At 49.6% G+C, this 27299-nt stretch overlaps 1 protein-coding gene across 1 annotated transcript; it reads right to left on the reverse strand.

Moving 5' to 3' along the window:
* Positions 1-6165: 6165 nt before the first annotated feature.
* HTR1D (5-hydroxytryptamine receptor 1D) lies at positions 6166-24571 on the reverse strand. Its single transcript, XM_042951627.1, has 2 exons — positions 24478-24571; positions 6166-8576 (listed from the first exon to the last, which is right to left on the reverse strand). The coding sequence occupies exon 2, from the start codon at positions 7986-7988 to the stop codon at positions 6855-6857; it is 1134 nt and encodes a 377-aa protein (XP_042807561.1). The 5' UTR covers positions 7989-8576; positions 24478-24571; the 3' UTR covers positions 6166-6854.
* Positions 24572-27299: the final 2728 nt, after the last annotated feature.

Here is a 27299-nt window from a genome sequence, read left to right on the forward strand (position 1 = left end):
ATCCTCATCTTGTGTTTGGCAGTGCTAGCTTGGAGGAGGTGGTCCAAGGGCTTTGTCCCTGTCCCCAGTGAATAGAACAGTTCTTTAATGATTGGGTTGCATTTACTTACAAGGATCCCACAAGGCTGGGACGGCCAGCACATATAGAGGCTGCAGAATCAGGATTCAAAAACTACTTAATCTGCAGAATGAAATGTAGGAAGCTGCAAGGAGAAATGTAGCATAGATCGTGGAAAAGTCCTGCCCTTGGTCCAGTTGCGCAGATACAGAATCAGGGGCCGGGGGTGGAAGAGTGCAGCCAGCTTAAAAGCACTAGATGGGTCCAAGATTTAGTGCTTTTAGGCGCCTGGCAGGCTCAGTTGGTAGAGCGTATGACTCTTGATCTTTGGGTCCTGAGTTCAAGCCCCAAGTTGGGTGTGGAGCCTACTTAAAAAAAAAAAAAAAAAAAAAAAAAGATTAGTGCTTTTAGTTTGACTGCCAGTGAAATATGGGCCAATTCTTTCCTCATTTATGTTAAGAGAAGAAAAGCTGATGTGAGACTGATCAGCCTGAGGAGGCACAGTCCTGGCCTCCAGGTTTCAGAAAAGAAGGATCAGGACGTGCACATAGAAAGAAGTTACTAGAAATCGGGGCACCTGGGTGGCTCAGTCAGTTAAGCATCCGACGTCAGCTCAGGTCATGATCTCATAGTCTGTGAGTTCGAGCCCCGCACCAGGCTCTGTGCTGACAGCTCGGAGCCTGGAGCCTGCTTTGGATTCTGTGTCTCCCTCTCTCTCTGCCCATCCCCTGCTCATGCTCTCTCTCTGCCTCAAAAATAAATAAAAACATTAAAAAAAAATTTTTTTTTAAAAAGAAATTACTAGAAATCAGATTTGGCCCCATTGGGAAAGCATTCGGGGCTGGCTGACCAATGATGGACTGGGTGTCTCAGGGGAACTAGATTTCCCTGTCACCAAGAATGTCCCAGGAGATATCCCTTCTTGGTGGTGTAACCAAGAGAGTGCTGTGAAGAGAAAGAGCATGAGCTTTGGTTGGGACAGACTGAGATTCAAACTAGTTGGTGTGGCCTCAGATGAGTCACCCTCTCTGAGTCTCCATTTCCTCTGCTGCCACGGGAGCCTGCAGACCTCGCTGGACCACTTGCGCCACACTGGAAATCCCTGGGTCACCTCTCAAAGCAGCCAGTGAACATAAGCTGTTTGTCAGACTGGCTGTCCCCACTTCCCTTCCCCAAGCCCCAAGCCTGTGCTAACCCGAGAGTGCCCCATGCCGCCCAGCCCTGTTGCCATCCAACCCACGGAAGGGGCAAGGTAGCAAGACTGAGGTGTCAGGACGTGTTCAGCATCGAGTAGCAGAAAAATCCAGCCAACAGTATTTAAACCGTAAGGCTTGTTACTGCTCACTTATCCCAGGGATGCTTCAGTGACTCAGTGATGTGGTCAAGGAACTGGTTTTGGTCTTTCCCCTCCGTCATCCTCAGGGCATCAGTGACATTTTCCTACAGAATCACAGAATGGCTGGGGGTATAACAGTCCCTTGGATTCTCCCAGGGCTGATTTGAAGATTAAATAAGAAAATATCTGTAAAGTACCAAGCTTCCCATCCTCACAGGACTACTCCCAAGCAGGAGGAACTTTTCCTCCTTTCCTGTCTCTCTTTTCCTGCAAGAGGCATCTTTCCCAAAGCCCCCAGCCGGTTTCCCCTTACATCTTGCATGACCAACTTGTTCTGGTTTGCCTGGTACTTTTGCGGCTTGTACTGAAATTTGCAAGTCCTGGGAACCCCCTTAGTCCTGGGCGAAACCGACTGGTTGGTCTTCCTACTTACATCTCATTGCAAGTACTACCTCACATGTCTATCCCTTGACCAATCCCTAGCAAAGGGAATGGAAATACCCCAACTGCTTAAACCAATGAGGATTCACCTCCTGGGGGCTGGGTACTTTCCCATTGGAAGTGATTCGGGGTTCTGCGAGGAAGCAGGATCAGCTGTTGGGTGGGCACCGGCCCCACTTGCTTCAATCAGAAATGAGCAGAGTCCCCTCCTAGCCAAGGCTCGGCTCTCCCCCAGCATCATCACTATCATGCTAGATGTGTGTTTGTGACTAAGTGTGAAAGAATTAGGAGCATGACAGGGATGTTGGGGGAGGGAGAGGAGTGGAGGAGAAAGGCCTCAAATACAGGTTTCCGGTGTGGTCATGGGAAACAAGTTTATTTTTATTTTGACCTTCATGTGGCCTAACTAGTGTGCAGTTCTCCAGGCATGATACCCAAAAGGGCAGCTTTCAGGTAAAAATAAGGAAGGTCAGAAAACAGCTGATCTTTCTCCTATGCTGGCCTGTCCTTTGACTGTAACTGTGTAGAGACTCTGGAGGAAGGGTTATCTGAACAAAAGGACAGAGGGGCCGGGCTGAATGCAGGCTAGGGGTCAGCCCTAGCCGTGGCTCCTTGGAGACACTGGGGTCACCCGGCCTCCTCACTCACCTCTTGCATCAGCTACACTCAGGACAGAACTGCTCTGAGTCTGACCTAGGTCTGCCTGACACCAAACCTCATGACTTGTGAGGTTCCAGCCCCAGGGCCAGTCACTTTCTCTTAAAACGTTATCAATTTTTAAAAATGTTTATTTATTTATTTTGAGAGAAAGCAAGAAAGGGAGAGAGAGAGAGAGCGACAGGCAGAGTACGTACTGAGGAGGGGCAGGAGAGAGACAGAGAGAGAGTCCTAATCAGGCTCTGCGCTGTCAGCTCAGAGCCTGATGCGGGGCTCAATCCCACGAACCCTGAGATCATGACCTGAGCTGAAATCAAGAGTCAGACGCTCGACTGACTGAGCCACCCAAGCACTCCATCCTTCTCTTAAAATTTTAAAGATGAAGACTTTGAGTATAATTCATTTGTAAACCTGGAAATGGTGTTCCATTCATTCATTCATTCATTCACTCATTCACTCATTCAAACAAATGTTTATTGAGCATGTATTTTGTGCCAGGCACTATGATGTACCGAGGATCAAACAGTGAATATGACAAATAAGATCCCCATCCTGAAGAAGCTGACACTCTCGAGGTGCCAGACAGAAAATAAGCAAGAACCACCATATACACGTCATCATTAGTAAGAAGTATAATTAAAAAAACAAAGCCAGGGGGGCGCCTGGGTGGCTCAGTGGGTTAAGCGCCCAACTTCGGCTCAGGTCGTGATTTCACGGTTTGTGAGTTCGAGCCCTGCATCGGGCTCTGTGCTGACAGCTCAGGGCCTGGAGCCTGCTTCAGATTCTGTGTGTCCCTCTTTCTCTGCCCCTCCCCCACTCATGCTCTGTCTCTTTCTCTGAAAAATAAGCAAACATTACAAAATTAAAAAACAAACAAACAAACAACAAAGCCAGAGAAGGGGTTGGAGAATGACCAAGTTGATGCTGGGAAAGGTGTCTGCTCTTTTTTTAGGTCTGCAAACTACAGCCTGTTAGCAGGCATCTATTTTAGTAAATAAAATTGCATTGGAATACAGCCAAGCTTGCCTACTTACATATCGCCTGTGGCTGCCTTCATGCCACAATGGCAGAGATGAGTAATTGCAACAGAGATGATATGAACTGCAAAGATGAAACTACTATCTGGCCCTTAAAGAGTTTGCCTTCCCAATGAGCTGTCACTTCACACCCACTAGGATGGCTATCATCAGAAAGATGGACCATCCCAAGTACCAGTAGGATGTGGACAAATTGCAGCCTCAGGCTAATGGGAATGTAAAATGGTGCGACCACTTTGGAAAACAGTCGGGCAGTTCCTCAAAAGGGCGAACACGGAGTTACCATAGGACCCAGCAATCCTAGCCCGGGGTGTGTGCCCAAGAGAAATGAAAGCCCGTCTCCACACAAAAATCTGTACAAGAATATTCACAGCAGCATTGATCACAATGGAAAAAGGGAGAAACAACTCACATGCTCATCAATGGATGAATGAATAGATAAAATTTGCCATAGCCATACAATCGAATATTAGCTGACAATAAAAAGAAATGTAACAGTGACACATGCTACAACATGGGTGAGCTGTGAAAAAACACTACAGCAAATGAAAGATGCCGGCCACAGGGGTGCCTGGGTGGCTCAGTCGGTTAAGCGTCCGGCTGTGGCTCAGGTCATGATCTTGCAGTTCGTGAGTTCGAGCCCTGCTTCGGGCTCCATGCTGACAGCTCAGAGCCTGGAGCCTGCTTCGGATTCTGTGTCTCCCTCTGTCTCTGCCCCTCCCCCGCTCATGCTCTGTTTAGCTGTCTCTCAAAAGCAAACAAACAAAAAGCCACTCATGAAAGAGCACGGATTGTGTGATTCCCCGTGTGTGACATGTGCAGAAGAGGCCACCTATAGAGAGAGACAACGGGTTAGTGATTGTCTCGGGCCAGGGAGGCCAGGGAGTGTTGGCTAAAGGGTACAGGGTTTCTTTGGGGTGTAATGAATTGTGGCGTTGATGGTTCTAGAACTCTGTGAATATACTAAAGGTCATTGGATTGCATACTTTCATTGGGTGAATTATTTGGTGTATGAGTTGTGTCTCAATAAAGCCATGTTTTAGAAGGTTTATCAAACTTCTGTTCTAGATAGTCAGGGAAGGCCTCTGAGTAGGTGGCTTTTCAGCTTTGTTGGTAATTGGCTCAAAGCTCTCAAACAGTAATAGATGACATTTTACTGAGCATTTAGAGCCCGACACAGGGCTCCATCTCACACACTGTGAGATCATGACCTGAGCCCAAATCAAGAGTTGGACTCTTAACCAACTGAGCCACCAAGGTGCCCCTATGCAAAGCATTTTATAATTATCACCTCGTTTAATCCCCACAAAAGCCTTGTGGCTTAGATACTGACAACCCCACTTAATAGATGAACAAACTGGAACACAGAGAGGTTAGGTGACTTGCCCTAGATCACACAGCTGATAAACGGCAGAACTAGGATTCAATGCTGGCTGTTTCTGACTTCAAGGCTATGTCCACTGAGCTGAAATACTGAGCTATACTTCCTGTTCAGTCTCTGAATTCCTGATATTTCCCAGATCAGGAAGATGGCCCAATGTACGATGGAGGAGATGGGAAAGAGCAGAGCCTTAAAGGAAGGTAGGGGAGGACATGATAGGTGTAGAGGAGAGCTAACGGGGTGTTTCTGGGCTCAGGGAGGACCCTCACAGGGGAAGCAATATGCTAACATAGTGGTTCCCAAACGTTAGAGAGATAGAAACCATCTACTGCAAGAAGTGAACGAGAGGCTTATTTAAAATGCAGATTCCTAGGCCTCACTGCCAGAGATCTGATTTAATGGGTCTAAGTTGGGGGCCAGGAACCCAGTGTTAACAAGCTCCCTGCATAGAATGCAGAGGGTCCAGGGAGCACATTGTGAGGTGTCCAGCAAGAACTTTCAAGGGCAGCACAAGACTTCTCTGTGTGCTTCCCCCACCCCATTTTGGCATCCTTCTTTTCCCTCCTTCCTGATATCCCGTATCCCTGGCTCTCATTCTTCTCTCTGAGCCCAGAGACTCCACTGAGCAGGACAGACCTCCCGTTTTTGTTCTTGTTCTTTCCTCCACTTGGTGTGACCGTCCTACCTTCCTTTGCTCTATCTCTCCCAAGAGGCCTCATCACATCTCCCCTTCCTTAGCCTCCTATTCCACAAGGGCCCATCTTTTGGGAGTCTGCTGAAGTGTCCCCTCTTTATGAAATCTTCTCTAACAACATGAACATTTCTTTACTGCATCTATAAAATGGAGCTGAAGCGCAAACAAGAAAATGTGCACAAAGGGCATTGTAGGCACTCAATAAATTGTGCCTATTATTTTTATACAGTAACGTGCCTATTCTGATTCCCATTTTACAGTTGAGGAAAGTGAGGCAAAGAAGGATTAAGAAACTTGTCCAAGGCCACCTTGCTAGAAATTGGTAGTACTTGGTTTTGAACTGAGGCATCAGACCCTCAGCTTTAATCATCATGTGAGACTGGCTCTCATTGTGATGAGGCTCTACTGAGATAACAGATGCCAGGATTTTGGCACAGGGCCTGGCCTGTGGTAGGTGCTCAATAAATACGGGAGACTGAAGTGAACTGAAAGGCTTCTCCATCCAGGGAGAGGGGGGAGATTACCCAAAGACTCTACTGACCATGACGTCTCATGCTTTTTATTCGACAAGACTCAACATCTTAAGATCTCTGATGAGAACAGGATGTAAAAAAATAATTCAGAAAACAAAATTCAGAATGGTGTCCCACTCAAAGCTTGGTGGGTCCAAAGCCTGTCGATCTACTTCAGAGAGGGTGATTGTGGTCTTTAACTTTTCAGAACATTAAGGTGGTACAGAGATACTGGGGAAGGAGGAAGGATACATGGCAGTTGATCTGGGTGTTATTTTCCAATCAAGGCTCCATATGGAATGGAGACCCCTCCATCCTGACTCCCAATTCTCTTTCGGCTCAGGTCATTCACCTCATCTACCCTACATTGAGCTCCATACAAAACTTAGGTAAACCAGAAAGCCTCCCATTTGTACCTGGGATCTTTCTACAGAGTCAGACAGCTTCCCTTCTGAACCGAATCAACGGGGAATCCTGTGGGTTGCATTTCTTCCAACATGGAGGAGCTGTGAAAATATTGGAATAATAAGTGGAATCTCCGGTCTTGTCCCCCTTCACAAAGCTTTTGGTGGCACCGAAGTCAAGAAGACAACAGGAGGAAGAGAACGCCGAACAATTCTATTGATGGAACCAAAACCCAAGAGCCCAGGATTGGCCCAAATCTCTGGAGAAACAAACAAGACAATTCCAGTTGGGTTACAGGTCACAAAAGATAACAAGAGTCACCACCAAATAAGACTAGGAGGCTTTCCGGAAATGGACCACTTTCTGAAATGCTTGCCGAAACTCTTTGTTAAACGCAGTATATATTATCGGATTGATGAGGGAGTTTAAATACCCTAGCCAGGTGAAGAAGTCAAAGAGCGCTGGGTGGAGCCAGCAGGAGTCCCGGCAGATGGGAAGGACCAGAGATGCGACAAAGAAGGGCAGCCAGCAGATGATAAAGGCCCCCAGAATGATCCCCAGGGTTTTGGTGGCTTTCCTCTCTCGAGCGGCGTTAATCCTCTTCCGCTCCAGGACACTATCAGCCAGCTTGATTTTCACGTGGTTGAAAAAGAGAGGGGAGCCAGCCGCATGGGAATGCCCCTCATGGAGGCTGGAGCTGAGGGAGCAGAGCGAGGACCCCGCAGAGCCCGTGATGAGATGGGCCGTGGTGAAGCGCTTCCCATAGAGTGAAGGCGGATTCAGGATGCGGTTCCGGGCGGCCACGTAGATGCGGCCATAGAGGATGATGAGCAACACAGAAGGGATGTAGAAGGCCCCACACGTGGAGTAGATGGTGTAGGAGAGCTGAGACGTGTTCACCAGGCAGTCTGACATCTCCTCGTGAGTTTTGGCCTGCCGCCAGAAGAGTGGCGGGATGGAGATACAGATGGAGATGACCCAGACGGTGGCAATCATGGCGGCCGCGCGGCCCGCTGTCCGGCGTTTACTATACTGCAGGGCGTCAGTGATGGCCCAGTACCTGTCCAGAGCAATGGCACAGAGATGCAGGATGGAGGCCGTGCAGCACGTGATATCAGAAGACAGCCAGATGTCACACAGGATCTGGCCAAAGCTCCAGGTGTGGGTGATGGTATAGGCGATGCTGACGGGCATGACCAAGATGGAGACTAAGAGGTCCGTCATGGCCAAGGAGCCGATGAGATAGTTAGCTGGGGTGTGGAGCTTCCTGGTGAGGAAGATGGTGGTAAGCACAAAGGCGTTGCAAAGGACCGTGGCCAGTGTGATGATGGAAAGGAGCAGAGCAAGAGAGATCTTGAGGGCCCGGAGTGTCCCTGGACCCCAAGTCTCTGGGGTTTCTGTAGCATTCAGGGATCTGTTAGAGGCCTCCTGGAGAAGGTCTTTCAGTGGCTGGTTTGGCAGGGACATTCTAGGTGGCTCTCTCTTCCCACAGACTTTGACACCCCCAGCTCCTTTCACAGTTGTCCTGCTTACAGAGCAAGGTCATCCTTCTGTTGCACGCTGGTGGGAACCTTCCATCAGAACAGACCACAGTGATAGGACCTCGAGAAGACTCGACTATTTGAAGAACATTGAGACGACAGCTGGTAGTTAAAGGTCTTTCCTAAATGGGATGAATCCCAAGATGTCTCACTATTCTGAAAGTTTGTCCGGCAAACGGTCAAGCCCAGGGGACATGTGCTGAATTTGTTAGACATTTATCAGAATATCATACACCAGTGTGGGCAATGCTTTGGGACTCTTGCTTTTGGCATTTTGGCTCCTTCCAAAGCTTGAGGGATAAATGTGTTTAATGAAAACTTCAGAATTTCCCCCATCCTATTCTGAGAAGAGTCTGGGTTTCAGGTTTCCTCTGGGGAGCTTTTAAAAATTTTAAAAGAAGTACCAGCAGATTCAGAAAAGCAGTCCAGTCAATAGCTCACCGTTTCCCCAGGTTCATCTTGACACATCATGTGGCACTTAACATCGGTTCCTGTCCCAGTGATCGGTTTGAGCCTGAATAGACAAAACATTCTGGTTACCAAGACCTGAAGTGTGCATGAGCTGGAAGAAGGCAAAACACACAGATCACCATGGGTTCATCGACAGGGGCACATGTTCAGAGCTCTAGGGCTTAAAAAAGAAAAAGAGGAAAGAGGTTTTAGAAGGGCAATGTAGACGCTTGAGATTAACCGTAAGTTTAAAAGTATACTGCTTAGTGCTGGCAATGGTGCAGTGACACTGGCATTGTCAGAAGTGTAGGGAGAATACGGGAGAGGGCAATGTGCCCCACCCCCACAATTCCCAGAGGGGACAGAGCTGTTGGAAGCATCACAGGCTTGTTATAAATACATGAAATCAGCTTTGTAAATTATGAATCTGAAAAGTAAACAAAATAACTCCACACACAGGAAAAGAAGAGAAAAGAAAAGAAAAGAAAAGAAAAGAAATGAAATGAAATGAAAAGAAAAGAAAAGAAAAGAAAAGAAAAGAAAAGAAAAGAAAAGAAAAAAGGGTCACCAGGAAAGATACCACATTTTTACAATGTTTTTCTCTAGGAATTGGGGAGGGGGAGGTGACCTTTCTTCTATTCATAAAAATTTTCCGAATTTCCTAGAATGAGCATGCATGATGCTTTTTTTCTTAAATGTTTATTTATTTTTGAGACAGAGAGAGACAGAGCATGAGGAGGGGAGGGGCAGAAAGAAAGGGAGACACAGAATCTGAAGCAGGCTCCAGGCTCCGGAGCTGTCAGCACAGAGCCTGACGTGGGGCTCGAACTCAACTACGAGATCATGACCTGAGCTGAAGTCAGACGCTCAACCAACTGAGCCACCCAGGCACCCCTGAGCATGCATGATTCTTAAAGCAAACGAAAAAAGCAAAAACAGAAACACCTTTTGGTTAGTGAAGAGGTTAATTGCAAAAAAAAAAAAAATTAAAACCTTAAGCATTTTTTCACAGTGAAAGTTCAAATCCAGAAAATGTAGTCAGCTTTCTAAATGGAAACTGGCAGTTTGGCCACAAAAAACCTTAAAGACTCATTTTCTCCTCTGTGCCCCTCTGGGCTTGAATCTGAGTTTCAGTTTTTAGAGATGTGGGGTTCTTGGAAGTTGGGACCCCAAATCAGTGATCAGGGTGAGAGAAACCAGAGCCCGCTCTCTACAAGGCCCATCTCTGGCATGAGCCCAGCTGAAGTCTGTGGGGCCCATGGGTAGCCCCTGATATACAGGGTTACCAAGAACAGTACCGGGGCACCTGGGTGGGTCAGTCGGTTGAGCGACTTCGGCTCAGGTCATGATCTCACAGTCCGTGAGTTCAAGCCCCACGTCGGGCTCTGTGGTGACAGCTCAGAGCCTGGAGCCTGCTTCGGATTCTGTGTCTCCCTCTCTCTCTGCCTCTCCCCTGTATGCACTCTGTCTCTCTCTCTCTTTCAAAATAACAAATATTAAAAAAAAAAATTTTTTTAAATATCTTCATAGAGGTGGGGAAACAGTCTCAATTTAAGAAAACCAATCTTAAACCACCTGCTCAAAAACATTTCCAAAGGGGCGTCTGGGTGGCTCAGTCGGTTAAGCGGCTGACTTCGGCTCAGGTCATGATCTCACGGTCCGTGAGTTCAAGCCCCGCGTCCGGCTCTGTGCTGACAGCTCAGAGCCTGGAACCTGTTTGAGATTCTGTGTCTCCCTCTCTCTGACTCTCCCCCTTTCATGCTCTCTATCTCAAAAATAAATAAACGTTAAAAAAAAAAATTAAAAAAACAAAAAAACAAAAAACATTCCCAAAGTTTGAAGGGTATTATTATTGTGTCTTCCATAGAGCTCTTGCTATGTTCCAGGCATGGAGCTGGCCCTGGGGCCAAGAGTCACCCCTGTGATGTGGGCAGTGTGGCCCCCACCTTACAAATGAGCTGACCACACTCACAGAGGTGACATAACTGCCCAAGGTCACTCAGGTGGAAGTGGAAAAACTGGGTCCAGAGCCACTCTTGAAATTTCCATCCTTCTTCACGCTGCCTTGATCAGGAAGAAAAAGCCTTAAGGCACATGTGCTTCCAGGAGTGAAACTGGTTTGGGGCCTCACGATGATAGGTGAAAATGATGGCCTCTCCTGACCCCTCTCGCTCTGTGCTCCACCTCAAAAGCCTCTGGTTTTTCTCCCACTTTGGTTCACATGGAAAATGTGAAGTTGGGTTGGATTCTTTGGAATCTTCTCCTTTCCAGACAGACTCGGTGCAGTCTTTTCTCACGAAAGACTGTATGCTTGCCCCCACAAACCCATGCAGTCACTCCTTGCGTTTCAGGCATTCCAATGACCTCATTCAGTGAAAGGCGTGGGCTCAGAAAGGCCTGGGAGGCTGGTGGGTGACATCTTGGGAAGGGCAGGGTGGCTTACCTTGGTTAGGAATTCTGGGCTGGAATTCTGAGGGAAGCCACACGATTCTGAGGCTGCCTCCCTCCTCTCCTGCCCGCTGCCCTTCCCTACCCTAGACAAAGTTGGGGGCATTTCCCATAACCCAGCCACCTTTGGAGACAAAGACTGTAGCTCTGTAAACAACTACCTCTCCTATCGCACTGCAAATAATAGATGTGCTTCCAGGAGTGAAACTGGTTAAAACAAATTAAAGCAAATTAAGACAACAGTGAGGGGGCACTTGGGTGGCTCAGTTGGTTAAGTGTCTGACTCTTGATTTTGGCTCAGGTCACCATCCCACTGTTCGTGAGTTCAAGCCCTGAGTCAGGCTCTGTGCTGACAGTGCGGAGCCTGGTTGGGATTCTCTCTCTCTCCCTCTCTCTCTGCTTATGCTCTGTCTCTCAAAATAAAGACATAAACTTAAAAAACAAAAAACAAAAACAGTGAGATACCATATCCACCTAGCCAATAGGTAAAACATTTTGAATCTGTCATGTCACGTCATTTGGTGAGGGTGTGGACCAACAGGAATTGTCACCTACCACTAGTAGAGCGTGAAGTGGAGGAACCTCGTTAGCAAACAATCTGATATTATCTCATAAGGCAAAAGATGCAACGATTACCTCACCACCCAGTAATTTACACACAGCAGAGAAACTGTTCTCTGTGTTCACCAGCAGAGAGGAACAAGAATGGTCACGGTGGCGTTGATTAGAACGAACAACTAGAAACCACCCAACGTCCATCCACAGCAGAGTGGTAGAACGTGGCGTTTTCCTCTGAAAGTACCACGGAGAAGCAAACCTAAGTAAACCAAAGCTGCATGCGTCAAAGTGGGTGCGTCTCACCAACACTTAGTGCCAAAGCCAAAGACACGTAAGAAGAAACACACTCTCTAGAGATACAAATATATGTGGCAAAGCCATAAGGAAAAGCAAGGAAATATTAAATATAAAATCCAGGACGGTGGTCACCCCTGGAGGGGAGAAAATGCAGGAATATGATGGTGGAGGGTTTTTAAAGGTATCAATGATGTTCTATTTCTTGAGGTGGTGGTAGGTACATAGATGTTTATTATTATTCTTTGAACTGTATGTATATTTTAGATACACTCTTTTGTAGGGAATGATAGATTTGTAATTTTTCTTAATCAGTTTTGTACATTGTAAAAAAAACAAAAAGAACCCTACTACCAAGAGTAGCACTGATATATTTTGATACATTAATACCTGTTGATACATTTGAATCCAGAAGTTCTGGGTTCTGGTCCCAGCTCTGCCACCCACCAGCAGGTAACCAAGGGCAAGTCACGACTTCTCTTTGACCCTCAATTTTTTCCTTGGTAAAATGGGAACATAAGCATGGCTATGCTGCCCCAAAGGGTGTTTAGTACTTCCAATAAGATCATGTACATGATGTGCATTAAATTGTGGAGACCTGAACAAATGTAATGAGGGTAACAAAGATGGCAGGCAATGGCTAAAAGCATACATTTTAAGTCAGGCAGGATCGGGTTCCAATTCCTGCTGTCCATTTTCTTGCTATGGCCACTGGACAAGTCACTTAAGCTCTCTGGGCCTGCATAGCCTCAGTGATGGAGATGATAATCCATTCCTCAAAGGAGCTTGGGGAGAACTGATAAGATCATGGATCCAAATGCCCAACATAGTGAATGACGAGTTCTCTGGTTTCTCTATGATGCGTCCGAGTACATTCAGGTCTGCAGGCAACAAGGTGTCTTCTGTCCACTGTCCAACAAGTCACCAATATCCATTTTGGTGAGTGATGTCTGCCATTGTCGGAACTACCAGCCACACTAGGGAGCTTCTCTCCTGCCCACCCCCGGGAGCCATCATGGCAGCAGCGAGGACTCCCCTCAGCCCAGTAGCATCTCCCTGAAATCAAGTTACACAGACCCCAGCTACACCGTACACCCTCAGCTCTAATGTCTCTGCTGTGAGAAGGGGGGGGGGGGAGGGGTAGGGGCGGTGGTGGAAACCAGAGTCTCATTCTCAACTTGTTCCACAGACCACCTCTACCCACAGCTGATTGGACCAGGGTGACATGGGACCCCAAATGAACCAATCAGATTCTCTCCTGGGAATTCAGCAAAGAGACCGTGAGCAGGTTAATGGATTGATGATGGAAGGGGAACAAACTTCAAGCTAAGGATCCTGAGGCTGATGTCTGGCCACTGTCATGACTGAGGCCAAGGCAGGTTTGGGGGCCGCAGAAAAGCGGTGGTAAATAAGAAAAGAGGTCTGCAGAGAGAGGCAGAAGGGAGGGAACAGAGAAAAGAGCAGAGAAAGGAGAACCACCTACCTCAAGAGAGGAGAAAGGAAGCTTCCAGACCCAATGGCACTCCTTCCTATTCTTGGATGTCCATGAGTAACCTCTGTACCCAGGAAACCTTGTTTGTACCAGCTCATGCTTTTCCTAGTTGAGCCAGTTCAAATGGACTGAGAAACAGTCCAACAGGCCCCCAGCAGGATTTCTGGGTTCCTTCCTCTCCAAACAATCCCAACTGTGAAATGGAGGCCAGTCATTTCACCTCCTGGGATTTCTTCTTCATCTGTAAATTGGGGTAATAGCACCTTTCTCCCAGAACTGCTCTGTGGATTCAGTGGGAAGGGTACAAGCCCAGACAGTGGCTGGTCCCCAGCAGGGCCTCTTTGGAGCCGTCTTAACAAGGGTTTCCTACCCAGGGCTCATTCGGTTTGCAGAAGATCAGTCACCTCCCCTTTCTGAAGGATCTTTATCTTAATGGAGTCATAAAACCTTGCCAGAAACCAAGAGGATATGTGGGTTTAATGTAGCCTCAGAAGCCAGGCTCATCCTTTTGTAAGGAAAAACAAAACAAAACAAAACAAAACAGGGTTCTGTGATAAAGATTTGTTGCAGCAGGAAAAATACCCCCCAGAGAAATTGTTGTCTGATCTTTCTCTAAAAGCCGTGCGGTATGGCTGCATGAGCCCTGGATGGGGAAATCATTCTCCACAAATCTGAAGAGTGCTTTACATTTTATCTTTTTTTAATGTTTATTTATTTTCGAGAGAGAGAGAGAGAGAAACACAGAATCTGAGGCAGGCTCCAGGCTCTGAGCTGTCAGCACAGAGCCCAATGTGGGGCTCGAACCCATGAAACGTGAGATCATGACCTGAACCGAAGTCGGACACTTGATCGACTGACCCACCCAGGCACCCCAGAGTGCTTTATATTTTACAAAGCGCATCCACATTTGTTATATCGTCTCCTTCTCTCTATGGCATGGGACCTCCCTCAGCCTCAGTTTCCTTCCCTGTAAAATCACAGTATCAACTTTACCTCCTGGGGGGCATCAGGAGCATGAAATAATGTAGGTGGGTGAGACTAGAAAAGTGTTAACGGGGGTATGTACGTGCGTGTGTATCTATCTACATCTGAGTGCAAGTTTTGACTTCTAATTAGTATCTTGAGCGAGTCAATCTTTCACCCGTTTCTCTAATTATAAAATCTGGAAAATGTAGAAGATAAAACATAGCTAAACCGCTGACCAAAAACCTCCACTCCCAGCTCTAGAACTAACAAAAACATGCATGTACATCCGCCTAAACACTTGTGTAAGAATTGCTCACATAGGCACTATTTAACGGCCATAAACTGAAAACTACCCAAACAGACAGCAGTGGAAGAAGGGACAAATGATTGTGGCATATCCATCCAACAGAATATCACACATCAATGAGAGGGAATGCCAACTGCCCCCTACACACAACCATACAGAAGAAGCTTCTTATGCTCAACACTGTGATACCACATGTGATTCAAATTTCATAAAGTTCAAGAACAGGCAAAACTCACCTACACGGATGGAAGTCATGTGAGAGTGTTGCCCTTGAGGCAAGGGGATGCAGTGACTGGGAGGGAGCACGAGAGGGCTTCTGGGTGAATGAAGGTCATGTTCTACTTCTCCAGCTGGGTGTGCTCCTCTTTGAAAGTTCATCAGGCTGTACACGTGTGTTTGGGGCACTTTTGTTTTTGTAAAACGTTTACCCAAAAAAAGTAGTGGTTGGGGCGCCTGGGTGGCGCAGTCGGTTAAGCGTCCGACTTCAGCCAGGTCACGATCTCACGGTCCGTGAGTTCGAGCCCCGCGTCAGGCTCTGGGCTGATGGCTCGGAGCCTGGAGCCTGTTTCAGATTCTGTGTCTCCCTCTCTCTCTGCCCCTCCCCCGTTCATGCTCTGTCTCTCTCTGTCCCAAAAATAAATTAAAAACGTTGAAAAAAAAAATAAAAAAAAAAAAAAAGTAGTGGTTAAGTGCCTAAGTGCCTAAGAACCTTAGCCACCAGTTCTACGGGTCAAAAGGAGACCCTGGGCTTGTCACTTAACTTCTCTGAGCTGTTTCTTCAGGTGGAAAATGGGGACAAGGTGCGCCTGGCTGGCTCCATCGGTGGAGTGTGCGACTCTTGATCTCGGGGTTGGGTACAGAGCCCTACGCTGGGTATAGGGATTACTTAAGAATAAAATCTTTTAAAGGAAAGAAGGGAGGGAGAAAGGAAGAAAGAAGATGGGGATAATAACAATACGAACCTCAAACTGCTGTTATGTATTAGTGAGCTGAACAGAAAGCCCAGCCATATAGTAAATGCTCCCTCAATTACAGTTAGTTATAATTAACAGTCCCCCTCCGGCAAACATGATTTAAATTTTTTTAATGTTTATTTATTTTTGACAGAGGGAGAGACAGAGTATGAGTAGGGGAGGGGCAGAGAGAGAGAGGGAGACACAGAATTTGAAGCAGGCTCCAGGCTCCGAGCTGTCAGCACAGAGCCCGACGCGGGGCTCGAACTCATGGACTGCGAGATCACGACCTGAGCCAAAGTCGGACACTCAACTGACTGAGACACCCAGGTGCCCCACTGGCAAACATGTTTAGAAGGAACATTTTATTTTTATTATTTTTTTTAAACTGTAAATGTTTATTCATTTGAGAGAGACAGAGCATGAGTGGGGAAGGGGTAGAGGGACAGAGGGACACAGAATCTGAAGCAGGCTCCAGGCAGGCTCGGAGCTTTCAGCACAGAGCTCGACGTGGGGCTCAAACTCACAGACCTGAGAGATCATGACCTGAGTCGAGGTTGGGTGCTTAACCAACTGAGCCACCCAGGCACCCTAGAAGGAACATTTTAAATGATGCAATCCAATCTAATCAGCTGAGATTGCTGATGCCCAGAGAGGCAGGTGCCTTGTCCAGGACCACATAGCGAGGGTTGGCACCCCTCGCAGCTCAGCTCAGTGTTTCTACTACCCTGTGCTGCCTCCACCTTCCCCTGTCAAAAGGAGGGGTATATTTCCTTGTCCCTCAAGTCCGAATTCAGCATGGACTAGCTATAGTCAACAGCATGAGGCAGAAATGACAATGAGCCAGTTTCAGATTTAGTCTTGAAGAGGCTGTGCATGTTGCCACTTGCACTCTGCCATTGCCATGAGAACACGTACGGGTGAGCCCACTGGTCCTGAGAGGAGGCGAAGACACATGAAGCAGGGCCACTTCAGCCAACTGCCCCAGCCAAAGCCAGCCTAGAACAGAGCCCCCCAACTGACCAACAGATGCACGTGTGAGCCCAGCTAAACCAGTAGAAATGCCCAGCCAATTTCAGATTAAATCAGCCAATCTCCAGATGCATGACTCGTAGTAATAAATGTCCTTTTAATCCACTCAGTTTGGGGATGGTTTGTTACACAGCAATAGCTGACTGATATAGTCCCCTCATTTGCTGAATAACTAAATTCTAATGCATAAACCTAACTCTGCCTTGGCTCTTTTCTCCCTTCTCTGCCCTTGCCACCACTCTCCTGTTTCAGGCCACCATCTTCTTTGGCTTAAATGGTCTCCCTGCTGCCACTCCTGGCCCCTCTCTATTCACTTACCATATCACATCCAGAATCTTCCTTTTAACTAAAAGTCTGACCATGTCACTCTTTTACAATCCTCTAGTGGCTCCCAAGGCACCTGGGATTCAGTCCCAGCTTCACAGCTTGCTCTAAGAGACCCTTTATGAATTGGTCTTTATTTATATTTCCAGCATCATCTCCTGACCCAGCTGGCTGTGACCTTTGTACTCTGGTGGCACAGATTTGGTAGTTTTCATGGCACAGGGTGCCCAGTGCTGTTTCCTGCTCTGAACCTCTGTCCCTGTTGTGTCCTCTGCCTGGAAAGTATCCCCTCTGCTTGCCTAACCCAAATCACACTTCAGGACTAAGCTCTGGTATCTCCCCAGGAGGCCTTCCCTAACCTCCCCCCAGCCCAGCTTGGGTTAGATATCCTGCTTCTGGTTGACCACCACATAGTGCTTACCATGCTGGACTGTCTCCATCACCGGACCTTGAGTGCAGGGACCATGTCTTATTTAACCCCTACAGCCCTGACACCTGACCCAGAGCAAGAGATCGATACCTGTTTATGAAAGTCTCCCTGAACTGGTGAGGAATGGACTCTGCGAACAGAGCCTGGCTTGAGAGGTGGGAGCCCTGAGCTTTTGCTTGGCTCTGTCATGAACTCTCTGTGGCCTCAGATAAGTGAGTCCCTGCTCTGGGCCTCAGTTTCTCCATCTTGAAAATGCGAGGGTTGGACCAGATCAGAGATTCTCTGGCTGTGCATTAGAATCTCCTAGGGGAGCTTTAAAAACATACAAATACTGTTAAAAAAAATATATACAAATGTCCAGTCCTTAACCCACCTAGAGCCCAGGCACTGTAATTTTTTCAAGCTCCCTAAATGTTTCGAGGAGATTGAGAACCTCTGGCCTGGGTGATCGCTGGTTATCTTTAAAAAGTCCAAGGCAGGCGAAGCCTGTTTTCCAGGCCTTTGCAATAGCCAGGGAAGTATGAGAACTCAGCCTCTTCCTACTTTCAGCTTGGCACTGGGTTATTACCAGCTTTCAGCAGGGAAGGGGCCACCTTGGAAGACTAAGTGTGTTACATAAAGGCTCTTGCCTTTGTGGTTGGTTGACAACTCACTAGATTCTCCCATGCTTGTGCGAAAGTGGGCAAATGGGGTTTTAAACTCTCATCATCTGCCTCTAACTACCCCTTGGGGCAGAGTTAGTATGCCCATTTTACAGATGAGAAAACTGAGGTCTAGAGAAGTGAAAATGACTGGCCTAAGGCCACACAGGTAGTATGTGACACAGCTGGGATTGAGAGCCAGTGCTGAGAAACTCTAGAATAGCCAATCCTGGCCACACATGGCCACTGAGTGCTTTAAAGGTGGCCACTGAGATGTGCTGTAGTGTAAAACACACTGAGTGTCATTTTCCTTTTCTTTTTTAATGTTTATTGACTTATTTTGAGAGAAACAGAGAGAGACAGAGAGAGAGAAAGAGGGAGAGATAGAGAGAATGAATCCCAAGCAGGCTCACGCTGTCAGCACAGAACCCTATATGGGCTCTCAACAAACTCTGAGATCATGACCTGAGCCAAAATCAAGAGCTGGTCACTTACCCTATTGAGCCACCCAGGCACCCCAAAACACACTGAGTTTCAAATAGTTAAAAAAAAAGAATAAAATATCTCACTAACAATTTTTTATATCAGTTGCATGATAATATTTTGGACCTATTGAGTAAATAAAATATGATTGAAATTAATTTCACTTTTTTCTTCTTTTAACACAGCTACCTCTAAATTTTCTAAATCTAAAATGAACTTTGTGGCTTTCTTTTTTTTTAATATAATATATTGTCAAGTTGGCTAACATACAATGTATACAGTGTGCTCTTGGTTTTGGGGGTTAGGATCCCATGATTCATCGCTTACATACAACACCCTGTGCTCATCCCAACAGGTGCCCTCCTCCATGCCCATCACCCATTTCCCCCGCCCCCTACACCCCCCATCAACCCTCAGTTTGTTCTCTGTATTTAAGAGTCTCTTATGGTTTGCCTCCCTACCTCTATTCTTCCCCTTCCCTTCCTCAATGGTCTTCTGTTAAGATTCTCAAGTTCCACATATAAATGAAAACATATATCTGTCTTTCTCTGACTTATTTCACTTAGCATAATACCCTCCAATTCCATCCACGTTGCTGCAAATGGCAGGATTTCATGCTTTCTCATTGCCAAGTAGTACTGCATTTTATGGAAGAGCCTAAATGTCCATCCACTGATGAATGGATAAAGAAGATGTGGTTTATATATACAATCTGGCTTGCTTTCTATTTCTATTGGCTGGCCGTGTTCTAGAACCAGGGGTTCTCAACAGGGGTGATATCGCCCCCTAGGGGTCATTTCGGATCTCGGTCCTCTGGGAACTCCGCACAATCACAATCCAGGGGCAGGGTTGGGGCGGACAGGGGGCTGTGGGGGCGGGGGCGAGACCGGTGGTAGTAGTAGCAAAGTGATGGCCAGTGTTATCAAGAGCTTGTTATATGCCAGGCACTGTTTTAAGCACTTCTCCTTTCTCAACTCATTTAAGGCCTACCACAACCTCCGAAGTCAGTCTTACTGGTATTATTCCCATTTCCCAGGGCAGAGAACTGCAGCTCCGAGACATGGCTGGTCTGAGACTGCAGATCTAGGATAGGAGTCCAGCTTGCTGTCTCCATGCTCCCCCGCTCAGGAAAGGTGAACGAGTCAGTTCCACCCCCTCCTTCGTTGCACGAAACCCGCCCCCCCACACACACACGCCTGCACACACTCACAGACTCTTTGTTGGGGACGTGTTCTATGCCAGGCTCCATCACTCCCACCTGAATGAGCTCTGCCGTCAGCCCTCAGCACGTACCTCTCCGCCTGCACAGATCAGAGAGAGGGCAGAAACAGCCACTGCAGCACATCTCACGCTGGAAGGAGCACACGCACTCCCTGGGGACTGTATGGAAAGTGCAGGCCCTGACTCCATGGGACCAGAGCGGGACCTGAGATCCGGCATTTCTGACAAGGCGATGCTGTTGCTTCCTGCACCACAATGAGTTGTGCAAGGGATGAGAGCGACGTCAGCTCTAGGGTTTAAGAAGGATCTGAGCGTCAGAGTGGGAAAGACTCGGGAATCCTCTAGTCCAACTCCCTCATGGTGCTGACAGGGAGAGAGGCCCAGAGAGAGTAAGACACTTGCCCAAGGGCACACAGTGAGTCACAGGCAGAGATCAAGTCTTCAGATTCCCGTCAGAGCTCCTTCCATTGCCTCCCATTTGCAGCAGGAACTTGAGACTCAGGACAGAAGTATCTAGTGGCTCTCGTGGCCGTTTCACACCATATGCTTTTGGCATCCTCAAATCTCCCAGTCATCTCAGTCTGAGTTTCCATACTAGGGGAGTAATTCTCAGAGCAGACTGGCGGGGCAGACCACACTCTACCAGAAACCTTTAGGGCTGCACCCCAGGGTCCTGGAGTTCAACCTGCCACTCCCCCATGCTGCACATCTGGGTCCCCAGAGAACACCTGAGCTGATGGGGTGAAACCATTTTCAGGACAAACGAGAGGCTGTCTTCTCCAGACTGGATAAACAAGATATGAACAACAGGAATTCAGTTCCTAGAAATCAAACACTGAATTTGTTAGTGCTTACAGGATCCAAACCTGCTATTCACCATCTGTTCGCCCTGCTGGGAGGCACAATACAGCTGTGTTGGGAGCACAAGCTTCAGAGTCAGGTAGACTGGATTTGCTCCCCAGCTCTGCCACTTACTAGCTCTGTGACTTTGGGCAAGTTTTTCTGAGCCTGTTTCCTCATCCATTTAATAGCTATCTATTTAAAGCCCGCCACGTGTTGGCATAAGCAACATATGTGGACCCTGGGAAGACTTGCGGTGGCCCCAGGAACACCCTGCTGGAGCCTGGGATGACATGACGGAGATGACATCGGAGCATGAAGGGAGCCACGGGGAAAGTAGGAGGGACAGATAACCTGCCACAACTCTGAGAGCCCCTCTGAAAGTGGCTATGGAGCTGAGCACTGGAGGACAGATGCAGTCAGCAAGTGACACCTGCTCCACAGGACTGAGAGAACCTTGCCCTCCCTGCATCCTGACTCCTTTTTATTCACGTCCTGTTGCTCTCCCATCCAGAATCTAGCCCTTCCTCTCCTCCTCTTATTCACCTGCACTCAGCAGAACACCCCATCTCTGCGTGGCTGGGAACCTCTTCCTGCAAAAACACTGTGGTTCTCACTCTTCTGAGCCTTTGTCCAGGCTATTCCCTCTACCTGGAATGCCCTTTCTCCCATCTCCTCCGCGCTCTCTGGAGATTTCTCTGGACCCAAGAGATGGAACTGGTCACTCCCTCCTCCCCACCCCACTGGGCTCACTTGCTGACTGCCTGTCTCCCTGCAGGACTTGAGTTCAGGAAGGGGGTGAGTGGTATACATGTGTCAGGAAGCCCAGTGCCCTCTGTGTGGGGTACCCCTCATCTACTCATCAACTGCACCTTCACTCCCGGGATAAAATTCAACACTTTCCTTTTGCTGAAACTTGTCCACTCCTTCCACCACTCATGGGAGTTTGGGAGGTCCCAAACTCAATACAGCCACCTTCTTTCTCATCCACACCAGCCCCTTCTGTTTCCTCCTTGGTAGCCGTTATACTGTTCCCATCCACCCATCCCCAGCACTTGGCATCCTCCCTCTCCCTTCTCTTCCCTCATACTTCCAAGTATGAGCCCGTTGAGGCTAAGAAAGGTAATGCAATCAGCTCAAGGTCACACAGTGCTTAAGTGGCCAGACCCAGGATCTTGCTCTGAGCAGCCCAGACTTCCTCCCTTGCCTCACCTCTTACTCTCCTACAGGTCCTGTCTCCCCTCCCTTGACTTCCCCCCACACATTTGGAGCCACTTGGTTCAGGCTGATTGCCCTCTGCACGGAAGGGCACTCTTGCCTTCATGCATGCCTAATGTAATCTGCTCTCTGTTCTCTGAGGCCCTTCTCAAAAGCCGCTTCCTCCAGGAAGCCTTTTCTGATGAAGCAGAAGCAAAATCTCCCTCCTTTAAACCCTCTCCTGACTCCAGGTTTGTCTGTGCCTCTCACTCCTGTGCTAGAAGCCCCTTGAAGGGCTACCTATTCCCTCCGCACTCCAGTGACTGTGGCACAGTAGGCTTGCAATCAATACAGAACTCCTTTGTGAGGCCCACCTGAGCCCAGAAATCACAGCAGCCCCTCTCTGCAGTCTGAAACTCTCCAACGGCTCCCATCTCAGAACAAAATCCGAAATCCTCACTGTGGCCTACAAGGCCCTATGTTGCCTGCCCCCCAAGCCACCTCTCTGACTTCATCTCTTACCGGCTGCCCGCCCCACACTTAAGTATCACCTCTTTGGCAAAGCTTTGACCAGCCAATATCAAGTAGTTCTCCTCCTCTATCACATCACCCTGCTTGATGCTCATTTTAGCACTTGAACCTATCTGGCATTTTCTGCTCATCTGTTACTTGTCTCCCCCCTCCACCCCCACCAACTCCCAAAACATACCTTCTGTCTAGCTCATCGCTATGTCCCCAGGGTCTAGAACACTGTGAGGCTGATAAGACCTAAATGGGTCTACAGCCTGAGGAGAGATCTGAGCTGGAGACAAACTTTTATGAGTCACATGCACAGAGGTGGTAACTAAAGCCAATGGGGTGGATGAGATCACCCAGGGAGAGTGTCTAGTATGAGCAGAGCAGAGGGCCTGGAGGAGCAGAGCAGCTAATGGCTGTAGAAAGGAAGATAAACCTGCAAAACCAAGAGACGAAGAAGGGCAAGTATGACAGCGTTAAATTGCAGGAGCCAGAAGAGAGGGTGTCCAGAGGAAAGGTGCGGTCGGCAGGGTCATCTGCTGCTGAGAAAGTTGAAGACTGAACGGCGTCTGCAGAATTCAGCTTTGCTGGAGGCTACTGGTGACCTTGGCAGACCCCTGCCCCTCTGTGTGCCTCAGACAGGAGCTGTCTGCAATGAGAGGGACCTCTCAGGTCCCAGGAACTCCCAGCTCTGAGGATCTGTATTTCCGCTTATAGTCACATCACTTCATGAAGAACTGTCATCCATCTGGGGCCTTGGGGAAAAGGGACCACCCTGTAAATTTACCCTCATTATTTACCCATCATGTAACTGACAAACTCTAAGAAAGCACGCTGTATTTCCAGGCCTGTACTAGGCACCATGGGGAGGAGAGGAGGCCGTGTGCCCTGCCCAGTCATGTCCAGCTGGCCAGCCCCTCCCTCCTATGTCACCCTCTAGCCAGCATCCTAGCTGGATACCAGTTTTCTCTCCACTTGGACAGGACCAAAGGCTGGAGAAGGCCCAGCTGCCAAGAGGCCTTGCTTGCTGCTGTTGGTAAAGCGTCCCTCCATGTTGTTGTGAGGAAGGCTGAGACCCCGGCCAGTGGCTGTGCAGTCCAGAGGGCAGCACAGACTGGTGATGTGTGCTCAATTAGAAAACACTGGAGGCTGATTCCAAGGAAGAGACTGAGAGATGACTTTGACCAGAGCAATTATTGCCACTAATGACTGAGCTGTTGCTTGTGGCCAGGTACTGTGCTGAGCAAAGACCACATTTGATTTGCACGGCAAGCCTGGAAGGCTGCATTCTTAACCCATTTCACATGGGAGAAAACCGCGCTCAGAGAGGTTCAGGGCTTCCCCAAGGTCAGGCAGCTAGTAAATAACCAAGCCGGGTTTGCTAATACAGACAATCTGATGGAGAGCACCTGCTCTTAACTTCGACCTTCCCCAGAGCCGGTGAGGCAGGGGACTTTAGTCTTATATCCTCTTCCAAGCAATGCGACCTTGGGCAAGATTTATTCTCCACTCTCCCCATCTGCAGCAAAGCAGATTTCTTTGCGCCCTTCCAGTTCCGACATTACATGATTAGCTAGGATTTGTATAGAACTTTACAGTTTATAAAAAGGCATCCTTATAGCATCTCATTTATTCCCACGGATCCTGCAGGGTGGGAGAAGATGCGCAGATGTGCAAACTTAAGTTCGAAGAGAGGCAGTGACCTGCCCAAGGTCACAAAGCAAGTCAGGGCCTGCCGGGCTTCGGGTCTGGAAACCGAGGCTCCACACTGGACGCTCGCTCATTCAACTCCCCCTCCAGAAAGAACCGGCCCCGTGCTGCGTCGCACGCAGCCCTGGCCGGCAGGGGGCAGCGCCCGGCTTCCCTCCGCCTCCCGGGGCCACGCGGGGGCGTCGCAGCCCCCGACCCCGGGGCGCGCCCCCCGCCCCAACCCGTCTCTTCCCGGCGCGGGGCACCCCGAACGCGCGCCTGCACCCCGCAGCCGCCTCCGGGCGCTGTCTCGGCCCCCCCCCGCCGCGTCCCGGACGGCGCCCCCCAGACGCTCCCCGCGGGTCGGACTCGTCCTCCGGGACCACCTGCCCCGCGCGCGCTCGCTTCCCGTCCGAAGGCGCCAAGAAGGGGGCCGCGCGGGGTCACCGAGACCCCGAGGCGCGGCGCCCTCTCCCCGCCCCAGCGCCCTCGGGACGGCCGCCGCGGCCGGACTGGCTGCCGCGAGGGCCCCGGTGCGCCCCTCCCCGGGCGGCACTCGGCTCCGAGCGCTTACCCGCTCCCGGCCGCGCAGGTGCGGACCCCGGGCTCGCCCGCCCGGGTCCTGCTTCCTCGCTTCGCGCCGCGTCTCTCCGCCGGTGGCCGCCGCATCTCCGCCGCGACCCCAGCCGAGCTCCCGGCGCCGCCCGCCCCGCCGCCCCCGGGGGCTCGGTCCGGCCCGCGCCCTCGCGGCCCCACCTCCCTCCGCCCCGGCCGGCGCCCTGCGGCTCGCGCTCCGCGCTCCGCGCTCCGCTAACCGCGCCCGCCGCTCCTCCTCGCTCCCCTCCCCCAGCTCCTCCCCCGCGAGGCTCGCTCCCCACTCTGCCCCCCGCCCGCGGCCCGCAGGCTCTGCCCCTTCCAGTCCCGGCCGGGCGGGGAGCTCCGAGCCCCCGCCGCCACCCCCGGCCCAGCCGCAGGGGTGGGTGGGCGCCGGCCCCGCCCCTGACTCCCCGCGCCGCACCTGTAGGAGAGCGGGCGGACTGGGTCCGCAGGGGCGGGTGGGAGGTGGGCCACGCCCAGAGACCCCCAGCCGTACCTCTCTTGCGCCTTCATCCCTGGTGGGATTTTTTTTTTTTTTTTCTTCATTTAACAAATAGTGATCTGTGTGTCAGGCATGTTCTAGGCACGGGGGACATAGTGCACAAAACAGATGTGGGCCCAATGGAGCTTACATGCATGTAATAAGTAAAACATATAAAAATGTTTGTAGAATAAAAGGCACGGCAGAAAATAAAGCAGGGAAGGGAGAGGGAGATGAGGTCGCTTCGCTGGGAGAGTGGCGTCTGAGCAGAGGCAGGAGGCGGGGAGTGGACCCTGCAGAAATGTGGGGAACCGGCATTCCCAGGCAGCGACCCGAGGCAAGGACCTCGGGAGGGACTAAAGGAATCGCAGTTGAGGTCGGAGAGACAGGGGCCGCTCCCGCCTCCTGTGCCGAGATGAATCCGCCCGGTCCCAGACAACCAGGGCTGAGAGAAGACTTGAGAGCAAGGAGAACTGTCCACTGAAGAAGCACAGCCTGGACACGTCTCCTGTCCCGGTTTAACACGGCCCGGCTGGAGCTGACCTTCCAAATCTTCTGGGCTTTTTCGTCTATTTGTTCTTCTCGTATTTTGAAGCCTTGTTATTAGGTAATCCATCCACCATTAGGATTGTCATGTCTTCTTGAATTGACCCTTTTATTATGATGAATGACCTCTGTCCTTGGCAACAGTTTTTGTCCCCAAGTCTCCTTAGGGGGTATAGGGAGCGGTCAGCAGTGCTGCCTCTGGGTTATTTGCAGCCCACACAACCGTTCGGCATCTGGCCCATCGAACCATCAGCAGTTCCTCTGGACTTTCTAGTGTCCTCCTCTGTCCTCCTGTCTCCACACCTGGCCCTCCCCTGCTTTGTCCACACCTCACCCTCCTGGTTTACCATTTGGTCATTGGCCAGGGACCTCCATCTCTCTCAATCTCTCTCTTTTTTGGAAGGCTGTGATCAATGATTGTTAATAATGCAAAAGTTCTTTTTGTCTTAGTGCAGATCCCAGGCAAGTAAATCACTGGCAAATAGAAGTTATCGGCAGCCACACCTCAGACTCCCTTTACTCTGCTCAGATCCTGGGCTCTTTTCCCAAATAGAAAATAGGAAGAAGGAACAATGCCAAATGTAGGCATTTCCCAAAATAGGTGCTGCTGCTGCTGCCCCAAGTCAAAGCGTCCTAGAAGAGGAAGGGGTCCTGTCTACACAGCAGAAATAACTGGGCTGCCGCCAGGGTCCCAGCCTGAGGTCCTACAGTCGGGAAATCCACATGGAGTAAATACACCTGGTGAGGGTCCTCAATGAAAAGCCCCCCCGCAGCCCCAGAAGTTGCCCTGACCAGGGATGAGAACCAGAGGGAAGAGAGACAGGCAAATCTTGTGGGACATCTCAGCATGCTCTAACAAACCGACAGCATTTAACAACAAAAGCAGCCTAATGGTAAATGACTTTGGAAAGTTGGTTTAAGGAAAAGGCTGGGTTGGGGCACCTACGTGGCTCAGTCGATTGGGCGTACCACTTCGGCTTGACTCATGATCTCACGGTTCTTGAGTTCGAGCCCCTTGTTGGGCTCTGTGCTAATGGCTGGGAGCCTGGAGCCTGCTTCAGATTCTGTGTCTCCCTCTCTCTGCCCCTCCTCCACTTGCTCTCTGTCTCTCTCAAAAATAAATAAACATAAATTAATTTTTTTAAATTTTTTAAAAAAGGAAAAGGCTGGGTCTACTGGGGAGAGTTCCCTTCAGCCTCTCAGCCCTCACCCTGGGCCAGCGGATGTGTTAAGTAAACTCAATCTCCACTCTCAGGAAGCTTACAGTCCAGGAGAGAAAACCCACATGCCGTTATACACAGCACTGTATGGGAGAAGGGAGAGAGGTTGGAGGGGGAAGGGCAACCCCTGCAGTGAGCCTGAAGGGTGAGCAGCAGGCATCTGAACAAAGAAGGGGGAAGGAGAGCAGAGAAGTTTCCTGGTGGGAAGAACAGCGCTTGTAAAGGCATAGACTCTACGAAAAGAATTTGGTTAGGGAAACTGCACGTCAGTAGATATTGCTAGAGTTGGGAGAAGTGGTCAGGATGAGACTGGAGGGGCAGGAAGGAGACAGCTCTTGAAGAGCTTTGAATGGTAGGTGAAGGGCCCCAGGCTTTATCCTGAGAGCCACGGGAGCCAGGGAAGGGCTGAGTCAGGGAGTGGCATGGTTGGACAGCGGCAGACCGGCAGCCTCCGCGACCCTGAATTCTGATACCCAGGTGGGCATCATCAACAACTCTGTCACAGTCCCCATCCCTGCTCCTGCATTGAGAAAACCTGCGGTAATTCCGTGA

Source organism: Panthera leo, chromosome C1, assembly GCF_018350215.1.
Source record: "Panthera leo isolate Ple1 chromosome C1, P.leo_Ple1_pat1.1, whole genome shotgun sequence".
Classification (NCBI taxonomy): domain Eukaryota; kingdom Metazoa; phylum Chordata; class Mammalia; order Carnivora; family Felidae; genus Panthera; species Panthera leo.